General features: G+C 41.1%; 1 protein-coding gene across 2 annotated transcripts in view; it reads left to right on the forward strand.

Moving 5' to 3' along the window:
• Window positions 1-15,115, forward strand: part of LOC309553665 (solute carrier family 23 member 2-like) — a 419,408-nt gene that overhangs the window by 347,361 nt on the left and 56,932 nt on the right. For both annotated transcript variants that reach the window (XM_082254993.1, XM_082254994.1), the window contains exon 9: window positions 14,141-14,305. In XM_082254993.1, coding sequence (XP_082111119.1) covers window positions 14,141-14,305 — 165 coding nt within the window. The remainder of the gene's footprint in view (window positions 1-14,140; window positions 14,306-15,115) is intronic.

Raw genomic sequence — 15,115 nt, forward strand, 5'->3', positions numbered from 1 at the left:
GTATCTTTTAAGCCATATCAATCTCCCATTTATCTTTAAGAATAAGATACTATTTAATTCCTCTCTTGCCCGGGTAAGAGGGGCCAGATGTTCGATGGCCAGGGATCTTTTGTGGAGTCTACTTAATTCTTCAATTTGAGAAAGCATCTCGTTCACCTTTTTCTCCTGGATTCTTTTTTGTTGAGAAGCCAGCTGCATAATAACCCCTCGAACCACAACTTTATGGGCCTCCCAAATGATTGGAGGAGATAAAGAGTCATCTTTATTTTCTAGAAAATAGTTTTTCAACGCTTCCTCAATTTTCCCCCCCGTCTCTGGATTTTGCAGGAGTGATTCATTCAAACGCCATGTAGTAGGTCTAGGTGGCATAGAATCCCATCCCATGCAGACATGAGTTGGGGCATGATCTGATATAGAAAAATTGTCGATGCTGGAGGAGAATACCAATGGAAGATCTGACTGAGAGACCAGGATGCGGTCTATTCTAGAGTAGGCATTGTGGATCGGAGAATAATAGGTATAGTCCCTTACATTCGGGTGCATTAACCGCCAAGGGTCGACAAGATTTAAGATAGAAAGTTCACGCTGCAGACGCCGCAGTCGCGAGTATGAAATACAGGAAGATTTCTTTGAAGCATCTATAAGGGGTTCTGGCACAAAATTAAAATCCCCCCCCAAGACCAAATGACCTTCCCTAAAACTCAAAATGACCGGTATCAACTGTTGTAGAAAAGCTAGGTGGTCTGAGTTGGGTAGATACACATTCACCAGTGTGAGATCTGTCCGTCCAATACTCCCCTTTACTAACAAATATCTTCCCATGGGATCTGCTAAACTCTCCTTATATGACCACACTTTCTCTTTGGAAATAAGGATACTGACACCCTTGGACTTAGCAATAGGAGAAGGGGCATGATATTCCCAGGGAAAATCTTTATTGTATAATTTGGGTATAGACTCCTTCCTAAAAAATATGTTTCCTGCAGGAATGCTATTTGTGTATGGCTACGTTTCAAATCCTGCAGTAGGCGTGCACACTTCTGTGGGGTAGATAGCCTCTAACATTGAGGGTTGTGACTTTACATCCGATTTCCCCTCGTTTATGGGTATTCGGTGTTGCATGCGGTGTCCTCCCCCCTCCATCCCCCCCGCCTGCAACCAGGTATTCAGACATAGGGAAGAAAAAAAAAAACCCCCCCAAAAAAAAAAAAAAAACAAAAAGGGAGGAAAGAAGTCTACCTTCGCGCAACCAGGCGCGTAAGAAATTTACCTTCGCGCAACCAGGCGCGTCCTATAGTGGGGTAAAAAATGTGATAGACAAGCTCAGTGAGGTTTCCACAGATCAGATAATAAAAAATAACAAAAAATGAGAAAATTAATTGCCTAGAGCTCAGAGCGCCGCGGGCCCTCCTTTGATCTTAGGGGGAGGGGGGGCGAGAGGACGGATGCAGCCCCCCCGTCACCCCCCCATAAAGGGAAAAACAAATTAGAGAGATCTAGAGGGTTGAGGGGCGCAGAGGGCAGCCGGGGAGGAGACCCAACCCCTCCACCCCCCTCCCGCCCCCCAGTCCTCCGATCCACCCCCACCCCACACCTTCAGCAAAGAATGTTTTAACCCTCCGTCACCCTCCATAAAAGAGGGAGAGGGAGAGATCCTTGATACCGGAATTAACCCTTTATAATACCATTATCATGTCAATAGACCTTTAAAGCAAAGACCCATAGCAAAAAATATATATATAAAAAAAAAAGAAAAAGAGAAAAAAAAAAAACGCATGCTATCATCTTATAATAGATAAATAGTCAGCTTTTGGAGCAATACAGAACCATTAGATAAACCTATAAATCTTCTTAGACGCATATCGTCACTGATCCAAAGAAAGAAGGAAAAACCCTCTCTCCCCTCTTTCCTCCTCAAAACATCATGCGCGAATAGGATCCTCTTCTGTCCCTATTTTCTGAGTGTCTACGTATTGTGGCCTGTGTGCTAGAGTCAAGCCTGTTCCATGTGAGGGCAAAGAATATTTTTTTTTTTTCAAATATAGATTTTATTCAGGAATTCAAAATGTATACATTAACATTTTAATCTGCAATATATCACCATTTTAACATTTATTGTAACCACTCTTTTACACTTTGCTTTAACTTGATTTCCTTCATTTTTTTCTTTTTTAATACCCTCCACCCCCCTCCCTTTTTAACCCCTCCCCCACCCCAAAAAAAAAAAAAATTATATATTATATTCAACATTTTCCGCAACCAGCGATGTAGGAGGTCAACTACCTCCTATATCTAATTTTCTTCAGCTTGCCCTGTTATAAATTGTTTCCCTTCCTCAGAGACGATTAAATAATTCCATGAGTCCCATATTTTTTTATATTTCCCCTGTCTATTTTGTGATGAAGCCATTAATTCTTCCATTCTCCTAATATCTTCGACCCTTTGTATCCATTCCATTATCGAGGGGGGTTGTGTTTTTTTCCATTTACCTGGAATGCATGCTTTTGCCGCATTTACCAAATAAGGAATAATAGACCTTTCATATCTCCCCGCTGGTATATCCGACACATGTAACAGAAAGAAGATCGGATTTTCTTCTATTTTATACTCCGTGAATTTTTGAATAATAGTCTTCACTCCTGCCCAGAATGGTTTTATATTAGAACAGGTCCAGAGGATATGAAACAATGTGCCCACTTCTCTTCCGCATCTCCAACAAAGATCGGATTCCCTCGGGTACCAACTGTGCATTTTCTTGGGTGTAATATACCATCTTGTTATGAGTTTATAATTCAGTTCTTGAATTTTAGTACAGCTAGAGGGTTTAAAAGTAAATCTCAATATCCTCTGGACCTGTTCATTTGTCAAGTCGCATTCCAAGTCCCTACCCCACTTTTCCCTCCATGGTATCTCCGGCTGCTCTTCCGGATTCGTCAGTAGCCCATAAGCGATTGATAGTGTATGTGACAGGATCCCTGGCTTCACGCAATATTGTTCAAATCCCGTTAATGATCTACCAAAATTTTCCGGGTTTGGTATTGAGGCTAGATAATGATGTAATTGGATTGCTTGCCAAAAAGGCATATTATATATTCCCGTTCTATCAGTCAATTGATTAATTGAGGGCCACTTATTTTGTATCAGAAAACACAAAGCTTGTTCCAATTTCTTCTCCCTCAATGTAGTAAACTGTCTTTCATCCAACCCCGGGATAAACTGGGGGTTCCCCAGTATTGGAAATAAGGGGGACTCATTCATTGTCAATTTAGTAAATGTATTCAATTGTTTACATATGTATTTCCTATTATTAAATGATTTTTCAGGTCTTTAGGTAATGCCTGGTAGCACCATATCGCTCTCTTCAAATCTACCTCTGTTTGTGCTTGTTCAATTTGTACCCAGAGTTTATTTTCCGAATGATGCCACCAATCCAGAACTCTAGCCACCTGAGTAGCCTGGTAGTATGCCCGTATATCCGGGAGTGCTAGGCCTCCCTTTTTCTTTGGTAAAGTTAAAATTTGACGTGCTATTTGTGGTTTTTTATGGGCCCAAATATATTTCACAAATAAGGAATGTACTGCCTTAAAAAAAACACTTGGAATCCTAACTGGTAACGCTCGCAGCAAGTACAGGAATTTTGGCAGAACAGTCATCTTTAATAGATTACATTTGCCAAACCAGGAATGCATCCCGCCATGCCATTGTTCCAATAATCTCCTGGTCATTGCAATTAAGGGTAAGAAATTGAGATCGTACACCTGTGTTAATTTTGCCGGTATATATGTCCCCAGATATCTCACCGCCTCATCCTTCCACTTAAAGCCAAAACTGCTTTTCAGTACACTTACTTGGGGCATGGGTATCCCTATCCCCATTGCCTCTGACTTTCCAAAATGAATTTTCAAGTATGACATCACGCCAAATTTTTTAAACTCCTGTATCAGGTTCGGCAGTGAGATACTCGGGTTTGTCAGGGAAAACAATAAATCGTCCGCATAGGCTGCAATTTTGTATTGTTTCTCCTTAATCCTTACTTCCTCAATATCTTGATTTAGTTGGATTCTACATAGGAACGGCTCTAATGTCAAGGCAAAAAGAAGGGGTGATAATGGACACCCTTGTCTTGTGCCATTTCTTATTGGGAATGCGTCTGATAACATACCATTTGCTTTCACCCTAGCTATTGGATCTGTATATACTCTAGTTATATTTCCTAGCATCCTTTTCCCCAAACCAATGTACTTGAGCACAGAGAACAGAAAAGGCCATCCCACCCGGTCGAATGCCTTCTCTGCATCCGTGCTCAGCACCACGCAAGGGGTCTTTCTTTCCTTTACTAATTGTAATAGATTGAGAATTCTGGTGGTATTATCTCTCGCTTCTCTTGATGTCATGAATCCCACCTGATCTAGATGCACTAGACTTGGAAGGTATCTTGCCAATCTGTTTGCCAGAATTTTAGTAAATATCTTTAAATCCACATTCAGCAAAGATATTGGTCTGTAACTGCTGTAAGAAGATGGATCCTTTCCCTCTTTTAATATCAGCGAGATATGAGCTGTAAGTGTATCTCTATTTAACTTTCCATCTAGATCGGATGCGTTATATAACCTTGCTAAATATGGGCCTAGAGTATGAAACAGCAACTGATAATATTGTGTTGTTAGACCATCTGGTCCTGGCGCTTTCCCCGACTTCATTGATTTGAGTGCTTGCTGTATCTCCTCTATAGTAATCCTATCTTCTAGGGATTCCTGCTCTACCTCCATTAATTTGGGTAATTGTGATTGAGCTAGATATCTTTCAATATCCTGTAGAGAGGGCGGAGTTTCTTTTAGATTATATAATGAGGTGTAATATTTCTCAAATTCTGCTGTTATTTGTGTTGGTAAGGTTTTTTTAACCCCTTCTGCCGTGACGATATGTGGTTTGTACGACCTCAATCTCTGCCCCTGTATAGACCTGGCGAGTAGTTTTCCACATTTATTGCCTGCTTCATAATTAATTTTACGACACCTTTGTATGGCGTCTTTGGCCCTGTATTGCAACAGATCCATTATCTGCTTTCTAATCAATATCAACTCTCTCATTGTTGTTTCTGATAAGGTTTGCTTGCGCTCCATCTCTAACAAGCTAAGTTTTTCTAGAAGTTGTGACAACAGCTCATTCCTCTCCCTTTTTATACGTACACCATTCTTAACAAAAATTCCTCTCATCACCATCTTATGAGCCTCCCAAAGGGTCCCCATTCGACACTCGGGCTGATCGTTTATCTCGAAGAAGGCTTCCATCTCCTCCGACACTTCCTTTAATATCTCTTCCCTTTGTAATAAATCCTCATTTAACCTCCAAAAGCGCCTTCTCTGTGAGGAATGTGGTGTTAAGCTATACGTTATTGATATAAGTGCATGATCTGACCATGTAATACTATCTATATTAGTTTTTTCACCGCTTGTAACTGAGCATGGGGTATAAAAAAAAAGTCAATTCTAGAATAATTCTTATGTGGTATTGAACAGAATGTGTATTCTTTTTCCGAAGGGTGTTGTAGACGCCATACATTAATCAATTGAGCTTTATATAATGCCCTTAATGTCCGTTTGCTGATTCCGGGTGTAAGAGCGGTAGTCCCCGAGGATGTATCTAATGCTGGTGTCAATGGCATGTGGAAGTCTCCTCCCAAAATTAGTTGACCCTCTGTAAAGCTCCCAAGTTCGGCTAGAATCCTAGAAATGAATGTGTCCTGTCGATTATTAGGTGCATATACTGTTGCCAGCGTTACCTGTATTTCCCCTATCAATCCCTTAACAATCCCTTAACAAATAGGAATCTACCATCTGGGTCATGTCTACTGTCTTGAAAGGTCCATGGTATGCTATTTGCTATAAGTATGGAAACTCCACGTGACTTTGCTTGCATGTAGGCAGAATGGTATGTATATGGGAAAAATCTATTTTTAAGATAAAATATTTTATCTGACCTGAAATGTGTTTCTTGTATTAGCGCAATACTAGTTTTAAAACGTCTCAATTCTGTCAGTAACGTCTCTTTTCTGGCATATTTAAGCCCTTAACATTATAGGAAATAATTTTCAATTCCTCCATCGCTGGTTACAGAAGAAAAAAAAAAAAAGGCCCCAAAAAAAACCCCCCTTCAACCCACTGGCGAGTGAGAGAAATCGGTCCCTATTAAGGGGTCGAGTTTCTCTCCCGTCACTTCAGATAGCGTCCCTATCCTTAATTCACACAGCACTTTTCGGTGCCACCTGTGTGTAAAAAAATAGGGCCGTGCCCCAGAGTGGCCCTCCGTGTACTCTCCAACACCTCATCCCTTTATCTTATTTTAATGTATCTTCCCGATGCACCCTCCTAAGACACCGTCATATTTGCTCTACTCCTCCCCATGTATTTCAACTTGCCTCCCCCCATCCCTCCTTAAATTCAGAAACAAAACCGGGGGGGGGGGGGGGCTGGACGGAATGGAAAGTTTCACCAATTTTCCCCTATCTAACCATTCAGGGAGGGGCCGAAGAAAATGAGGACACGAGAAAGGAGGAGAGGGAAGAAAAAAAAAAAAAAAAAAAACCCTCACACATCCTACTCGTGAATTAATTTAAAAGGGAAGGAAAATCATCTTCCCTTAGTGACAATTTTAAAACTAATTTATAAGTAATTCCTCTTTTGCCCTCCCCCCCTTACCCATCTCTCCATTCCTCCTTCCCCCCACCCGGTAGTGACAATCCATAAGTAAACATACAATTCTTCAATTCAAATACTGTCTTATATATGTACATAAGTTCCTCCGTCACCCTCCATACAAGAGGGAGAGGGAGGGATCCTTAATACCGGAATTAACCCTTTATGGTACCATTATCATGACAATAGGCCTTTAAGGCAAAGACCCATAGCAAGAAATATATATAAAAAAAGAAAAAAAAGAAAAAGAGAGAAAAAAAAAAAGGAAAAAAAAAACAAACGCATGCTATCATCTTTTAATAGAGAAATAGTCATCATTTGAAGCAAAAAAGAACCCTTAGAGAAACCTATAACTCTTCTTAGACATGTGAGGACACAGAATATTTTAACCCTCCGTCACCCTCCATAAAAGAGGGAGAGGGAGAGATCCTTAATACCGGAATTAACCCTTTATAATACCATTATCATGACAATAGGCCTTTAAGGCAAAGACCCATAGCAAAAAATATATATATATAAAAAAAGAAAAAGAGAAAAAAAGGAAAAGGAAAAAAAAAAAAAAAAAAATAAAAACGCATGCTATCATCTTATAATAGAAAAATAGTCATCATATCTTCACTGATCTAAAGAAAGAAGGAAAAACCCTCTCTCCCCTCTTTTCCTCCTCATAGCATCATGCGCTAACAGGATCCTCTTCTGTCCCTATTTTCTGAGTGTCTACGTATTGTGCCCTGTGTGCTAGAGTCAAGCCTGTTCCATGTGAGGGCACCAGGGCCCTCCCCTCTAAAGAACCCCAGCCAGTCCAAAATGGGTATAGGGGGGATCCCAAGGAATGTAAACAGTTTTGGGAGCTGATCATGCCACTTAAGAGTAAACGACTTCTTGTCTCTTGTTACCACCAGCTGAAAATGATGTCCCCAGTGATATGTTGCCTTCATCCTATCAATTTCCTCCAAGAGAGGCTTTAACATGGCTCTCATTCGTAGAGTGTTATACGAGAGATCAGGTAGTAAGCGTATTTGCGAGCCCTCATAGTCCCATGAACCCTGTTTCCAGGCACACCTCATGATCTCCTCCTTGAAGGCAAAAAAATGTAACCTTATTAACACATCCCGTGGGTTTTCAGAGCCTTTTTTGTATGTGGTTCCAATCCTATGAATCCTATCAATTTCAAAAGGTTCAGTCAGTGAACGCTTCAATAGCCCATAATGATTTTCATCGCACACTCCCTGAGATCAGGGCCCAATACAGACTCAGGTATCCCTTTAAGTCTAACATTGTTCCTGCAATTTCGATTTTCACTATCATCTTGCTTCAGATGCAGTGAAATAATCTGTTTCTGTAATAACAATTGTGATTTTTTTAAGTCATTGATTATAGAGTCTGTTAGGGATTGTACCTCCTCCACCTGGCCGACCCTGGCGTCTACCTGATCCACTTTTTGCTTGACTGAGTCTATTTCCCCTTTCAGGCTACTCACAATTGTGGACGCCATGTCTGCAATATATTGCTTGGTTGGAATGCGGGAGACGAACTCCTTCCATTCTGTGACCGGTAGAAGCTGGTGTACTAATGGAGCCTGTGTAGTCCCAAACTCCTCCGTAGCCTGCTCCCAGGCAAGGAAACCCTGCGTGTGGGGAGATGATTCTCCCAACCGATCAGAATTAGCCTTAGAGGCTTTTTTCAGCTGCTGCTGTGATGCCATGGTGGCGGAGCTCGTGGCCGAAGGACACGTCGGCGCCATTTTAGAGGAGGCTGTAGAGCCCTGAGAGGCCGCCGGGCGTCTCAGGAAATATGCGGTGATCTCAGAGCGTTTGGAGCTGTAGCTTGGCTGTATAGACGCCTGGGTTACCGGCATGTAAGCTGCAGGTGTGGGGGCTGGGACGCTGGCTGCAGAGGATTAGGCTCCGCTCAGCTCAACAAGCTCCTGATGTCTGCGGCCTCACGGAATCATTGCCTAGCCACACCCCCACCTTGTGGAGCTTGACAGTCTATAACTTTACTTCTTGTCTCAGTCAATAATCTGTCCAGGGGTATGTAGTTGTTTTGTATTTTATTCGATAAATTAGGGATGGGAGAAGGGAATAGTAGGATACTCCAGATTAACTATTCACAAAATGGAGGACTTCTAACGCTCAGTACAACCAGGCTGTTAATCCACCTTGCCACTTAGGTGGGTTTAGGGTTAAGTCTCTTTCCAGTTGACTTGATGAACTAAATATCTTCAGGACACTCTCTTAGTATCCCCTTTCTTGACTGCCGACACCCGTCCACTGACAATCCTACTCTTGGGGTGGCCCCCTTCAGGTCAGGCCCCTTGACATGATCCCTTGTACTCACGATACTGTTATTATAGGGTCTCCAGTGTCCCCCCTCAGTCATCTCTCCTGGACCTCTGGGTACAGCACCGTTCCTCTGGCCCTCAAGACGACCCCCTTGAGGCCACGTGCCACTGCTACAGAAGAGGAGGCAGCCGCCACCCTCCCTCCGGAACTCTGCTCACTAGCCAAAGACCCGCAGCACATGTGCCCCTGGCTTTTAGACAGTATCCCAGAATGCCCCAAGATGACCTGCCCCTGCCAATCACCAGGACTGTACAAAAGCCTATGCATCCATTTGTCAGGTTTCTTCCCACTGTCCAACATGCCTCCCTATTGGACCAGTGTGAAACACTCTCTAGACATAATGAATCGCATTCTGAGCAGAATGAGCTCAATGAGCAGACCTCACTAACAGATCCTGCTCTCCAATGAGCAGAGAGCAATATAGATTTGCCTGCTGCTCCTCTGGTAGGCAGACAGAGCCAAAAACTATACTCTCTCACTCGCACCTACCTAGGAGGGTGCTACACTAGTTTGATACCACGGGGTCCATTTTTTTCTTTTTTTTTTTTGTTTCAATAGATTTTTACTAAAGTTTGAACATCAAGAAAAAAAACAAGGAGGTAAAGCAAAGAAACTTAGTTGCCTTAGGTAAACAATCCAGTACAGTATACATGTAGAAACAAGAAACAGCGTCTTTACTTGGGAAGAAATACAGTATGCCAAATCTCAGAGGTTAAAGAAAAAAAAAAAGAAACCTGTGTTTAGAAACCCTTAGTTCATATAACAGAATTCACTTTGAATGTGTGTGAATATGTCTGACCAGAAGGTTGATGACTTGCTACATTCCCATAAAATATGAAAACAACTTTCTGATTCTCCATGGTTCCTCCACCAAGTGGGTGATAAAGATGAAGTGAATGCATGAATCTGGGATGGGGTAATATACCATTGAAAGTTCATTTTATTGGTATGTTCCCAGAGTTTGGATGACCAGGTTGATTTAAAGCTAGAAGTTAGGGCTGCTAGCCTTTGGGGTTTACTAAAGGACCATCCTATGTCTCTTTCCCACTTTGGCATTGGTTGTAATTTGCTAAAGGTGGTTTTAGCTTGTAACAGATTATAGAATAGAGTGATACCTTTGGTAGGGGTATTATCAGTTGATAGGTATTTTCATGCCAATTCGTGTACAAAAAGGTGTGTAGCGCCCCCTTTGGCATCGAGTGAATAACGAGAGGAGAGCTTCTGACGGGTGCAGTACTTTAATTATTTTTCATCAAAGGTGTGCAGGAGGGTTGAAACGTTAATCTCTTTAACACCTTGAGCACCATAAACCATGAACACCATAAGCACCATAGCACCGTGAAAACTGTAAATGACATACAATACATTTGTTTACAGTGATCACCAAAAAGGGGGTTACAAGGTTAATTACAAATGTGAAGATACAAGGTGGATTACAGTTGTCTGCATACATATCTAAATTACATTAAACATCTAAGGAAACATGGCCACATGCAAGATGCTTTGGATTATCTATAGCATATTTAAACTAACAGCATGGATACAATTTATGTTTAACAACATATATACTTCTATATATATAATAATGCACTTTTACTGAATACCTCGCTGCGCTTGCCAAGGGGTGCAAAACTTTTAAGCCTTAGGAATTCTCTCAGCAGTCATCTTCCTGCGCTGTATATAAAATCTGAGTCACAGAAAACTTTACCTCAGAGCTAGAGGGAAGAGGAGTAGAAGTGGTCTAGTGGTTCTGCTGATTAAACATCCCCCAGGAAACCAAAAGGAAGGCAGAAAGGTTCCACCTGGCAGTAAGTGCTGAACACGGATTTAAAGTGAAAGGCGGACAGTTACAAGGTGGATGTAGGGGGTGTGTATTAAACTATGGGTTATCTGAATGTACTTAAAATAGTCAGTGGCAGGAAATGAAAATATATTTTGTAAAGACATAAATGGTTTTAGAAGGCTACCTGAGTAAAGATCTGAGATCTGCACAGGAATGGGGAGTGATCTGAAGTTCCTTTTTTTTAAAAGGGAAAGTATAATAGCTTTATTCAATTTTAAAAAATATTAGAAGAATAGAAGGAAAGGCAGCATTTTTTAAATACTTGTATTTGTTTATTACAGGGATTTATAAAGCAACAACAGTTTAAACTGTTTTTTATACTGTACAGTCACATCAGTCCCTGCCTTTTAAGAACTTACAATCCATGGTCCTCTTTTCATATACACATACTAGAGCCAATTTAGACAGGAGCAAATTAATTAAAATCAGTATATCTTTGGAATGTGTGAGGAAACCTACGCAAACATGGGGAGAACATGCAAACACCTTCTTGGCTTATATTTGAACCCAGAAACCCATTGCTGTCAAGCTGAAGCAGTAAGCACTGAGCCACTGTGATAACTTAGATAACTATTAAATATTGGGCAGTATCGGCCAGTTCAATAGAAACCAGCCAATATTCGGCCCGTGTGTACGGCAGCTGGTCCGACAAAAGCTGCCGGAATGTCCAGCTTCGATCGAAGGGGCATGACCTGAAAAAGGTCTGCCAATCAGCATCCAATTAGCGCTCTCTGACAGTCCCCCTGTCAGAACACAATAGCTCAGCAAGGGAAATTACTGCACTAACATCAGATTGTTAGTACAGGATCTTCACCCAAGCTCTTTAGTTCTTTTTCATCCAGCCCTCTGGGTTAAAAAAAAAAAAATGATAGTGTGTACCAGGCTCTAGGCCCAAACATAGGACCAAAGATAAAGTTATCTCACAGATATGTGCACTTAAGTCTAGTAAACACAGGCTGACTGTCAGCCAATGGCTGAGAGTGCTGACCAGAGTGTTCTAGTGGGGAGGCCATTCCCCTGTCAGAACACAATAACACAGCAGGGGAGATTGCAGTACTAACATCGGATTGTTAGTACAGTGGCTCCGACCAGAGTGCGGTGTGTACGAGGTTTAATGGTCTGCAAATTGATTAAGATAGATACAATTTTGGGAAGCAAACAATCCAGGACTGCAATAATCCACAGATTTTTTATAAGTTAGTTACATAGTTACATTGTGACATAGTAGTTGAGGTTGAATAAAGACAATAGTCCATCCAGTTCAACCTGTGTAGGTGTGATTATTTCCCATACCCCTGAATGTTTTTATCCTTGAGATGTATGTCCAAGAGTCTTTTAAAAGTAGCCATACTCCCCGCAGTTACTACCATTTGTGGTAGAGAATTCCACAGTCTTGTAGCCCTTACTGTAAAGAACCCCCTGCGTAGCCTGAGGTAAAACGCTTCTCCTCTAATCGTATTGTATGGCCTCGGCCTCGTGTCCTCACACATTCCTTGCGACTGAATAGTTTATTTTCTATGCTCTGATCACCGTTGAGGTATTTGTAAATTGCTATCATGTTCCCTCTCAGGCGTCTCTTCTCCAGGGAGAATAAATCGAGCACTTCTAAACGTTCTTCGTAATTAAGGTCCTCTAATCCCCTAATAAGTTTTGTTGCTCTTCTCTGTACTCTCTACAGCTCCAACACATCCCTTCTGAGGAATGATGACCAGAACTGGACAGAATACTTCAGATGTGGTCGGACCAGTGATTTGTAAAGTGGAAGGATTATAGTTTTGTCTCTGGAATACTAAGATTCTGCCAGCTTTGGCAGCCGCAGCTTGACATTGCATACTATTGCTAAGTCTATCTGTTACTAAGACTCCCAGATCTTTCTCCATTTTTGATACCCCCAGGGGTTCCCCCCCTAGCGTGTATTTTGCCAATGCGTTATTAGTCCCTAAGTGCAATACTTTGCACTTATCCAAATTAAACCTCATTTGCCATGAAGTTGCCCACTCTGTTATTTTGTTCAGGTCATTCTGCAAGATTTCTGCCTCCCGATGTGAAGTTATTGTCCTGCTCAATTTTGTGTCATCTGCAAACACTGGGATTGAGCTACTGACCCCGTCCTCAATGCTGTTAATGAATAAATTGAACAAAATTTGACCCAGAACTGAGCTTTAGGGGACCCCACTTACCACCTCAGACCAGTCAGAGTATGCATTATTTACTACCACCCTTTGGAGACGCCCCTTTAACCAGTTCCGTATCCAAGAGCAAACCTTGTGGTCGATGCCTGTGGACCTTAATTTATAAATCAGCCGTTTGTGGGGAACTGTGTCAAACGCCTTAGCAAAATCCAGGTACACCACATCCACTGGTCTCCCACTGTCCAGCTCACAGCTAACCTCCTCGTAGAATGTTAACAGATTGGTCTGACAGGAACGCCCCTTTGTAAACCCGTGCCGATTACTGCAAATTATATTATTGATTTTAGCAAACTCCTGGATATAGTCCCTTATCATCCCCTTCAGAAGTTTACATACTATTGATGTCAGACTGACAGGCCTATAATTCCCCGGGATATGCCTCTGCCCTTTTTTGAATATCGATATCACGTTAGCTTTTCTCCAGTCACCTGGCACAATTCCTGACATAATACTGTCAGCAAAGATCAGGAACAGTGGTCTAGATATAACCTTACTGAGTTCATTGAGTACTCTCGGATGTACACCATCCAGGCCTGGTGATTTATTTGTGCTAATTTTATCCAGCCTTTCCCTGATTTCCCCCTCTGTTAGCCATAGCAGCAAGTCCTGTGAATTACTGTTAACCATACAGTTGTGGTCAGTGTACCCCTCCTTTTCCTGTGTAAAGACGGAAAGAGGAGAATAAAGCATTAAGCACGGTTGCCTTTTCCTTGTCCTCTGTGACCAGCCTCCCATCATCGTTAGTTATGTGTGCAACATGCTCTGACCTCGTTTTTTTGCTGTTGATATATTTAAATAATGTCTTAGGGTTCTTTTTACTATCCTCCGCTATTTGTCTCTCAAAGTTAATTTTTGCCATTTTGATTTTGTATTTACATTTCTTATTTAATTCCTTGTATTGTTTGAAAGCTGATAACTTCCCCTCCGATTCATATTTCTTGAAGGCCATCATTTTTTCTCTAACTTGTAACTTGTAATGCTTTAATGCATAAGAAAGATAAAAAACAAGCGTAGCTTTCACATAACACAATACATTCTTAAACTTTTCTTGTTAATGTTTTCTAGGTTGGAAGCCGTTTAGTAATGCAGACAGCAGGAATCCTTTTAATTATTCTTGGATTGTTTGGTAAATTTGGTGCTATTTTTATTACAATTCCAGAACCAGTAATTGGAGGAATGTTTATGGTGATGTTTGGCATGATTGCTGCAGTGGGTATTTCAAATCTTCAGGTAAAATAATTTATACAATACTCCGCTATAATCATCTTTTAATTAACTGCTTGTCCTCCAGAAGATTTACCCCCCTTTGTGACCAGGCTATTTTGTGCTATATGGGACTGCGCTATTTTAACTGATGATTGCGCAGTCATGCAATGCTGTACCCAACTAAATTTAGATCTGTTTTTCACACAAATAGAGCTTTCTTTTGGTGGTATTTGATCACCTCTGGGTTTTTTATTTTGTGTTATGGAAAAGAAAAAAGACTAACAAGTTTGAAAAAAACAATTTTTTTTTACTTTCTGTTATAAAGCATATACCATAAAAAAAAAATGTATTCTGCTACATGTCTTTGATAAAAAAAAAAAGAAATCCATATAAGTGTATCTTTGGTAAAAAAAGAAATCCGGATAAGTGTATATTGATTGTTTTTTTTTTTATGTGACAGTTATAGCATCTACAAACTACAGGATATATACTAGAATTTGTATTTGTTTCTTTTTTTTTTATACGAGTAATGGCAGCGATTAGTGACTTATAATGGGACTGCGATAGTGCAGAGGCCAATCTGACACTAAATGACACTGAGCGGGAACTATCTAACTGCCACTGACTTCCCCAGTGCCATTATTACAGTGATCAGTGCTAATGATATGCAGCCTCACTGTACTGTTGACACTAGGCAGGAAGGGGTTAACATCTATGGAGATTAAGGGGATAAATATGTGCTTAATAAGTGTTTATGTGTGTACTGTGTGCTGCTTTCACTGAGTATCTAGTTGTTTTAATTCCCTGCTTGGCAGAGGGTGAAAACCCAACTAA

This window comes from Pelophylax lessonae, assembly GCF_965119305.1.
Source record: "Pelophylax lessonae genome assembly, chromosome: 4".
NCBI classification, from domain to species: Eukaryota; Metazoa; Chordata; class Amphibia; order Anura; family Ranidae; genus Pelophylax; species Pelophylax lessonae.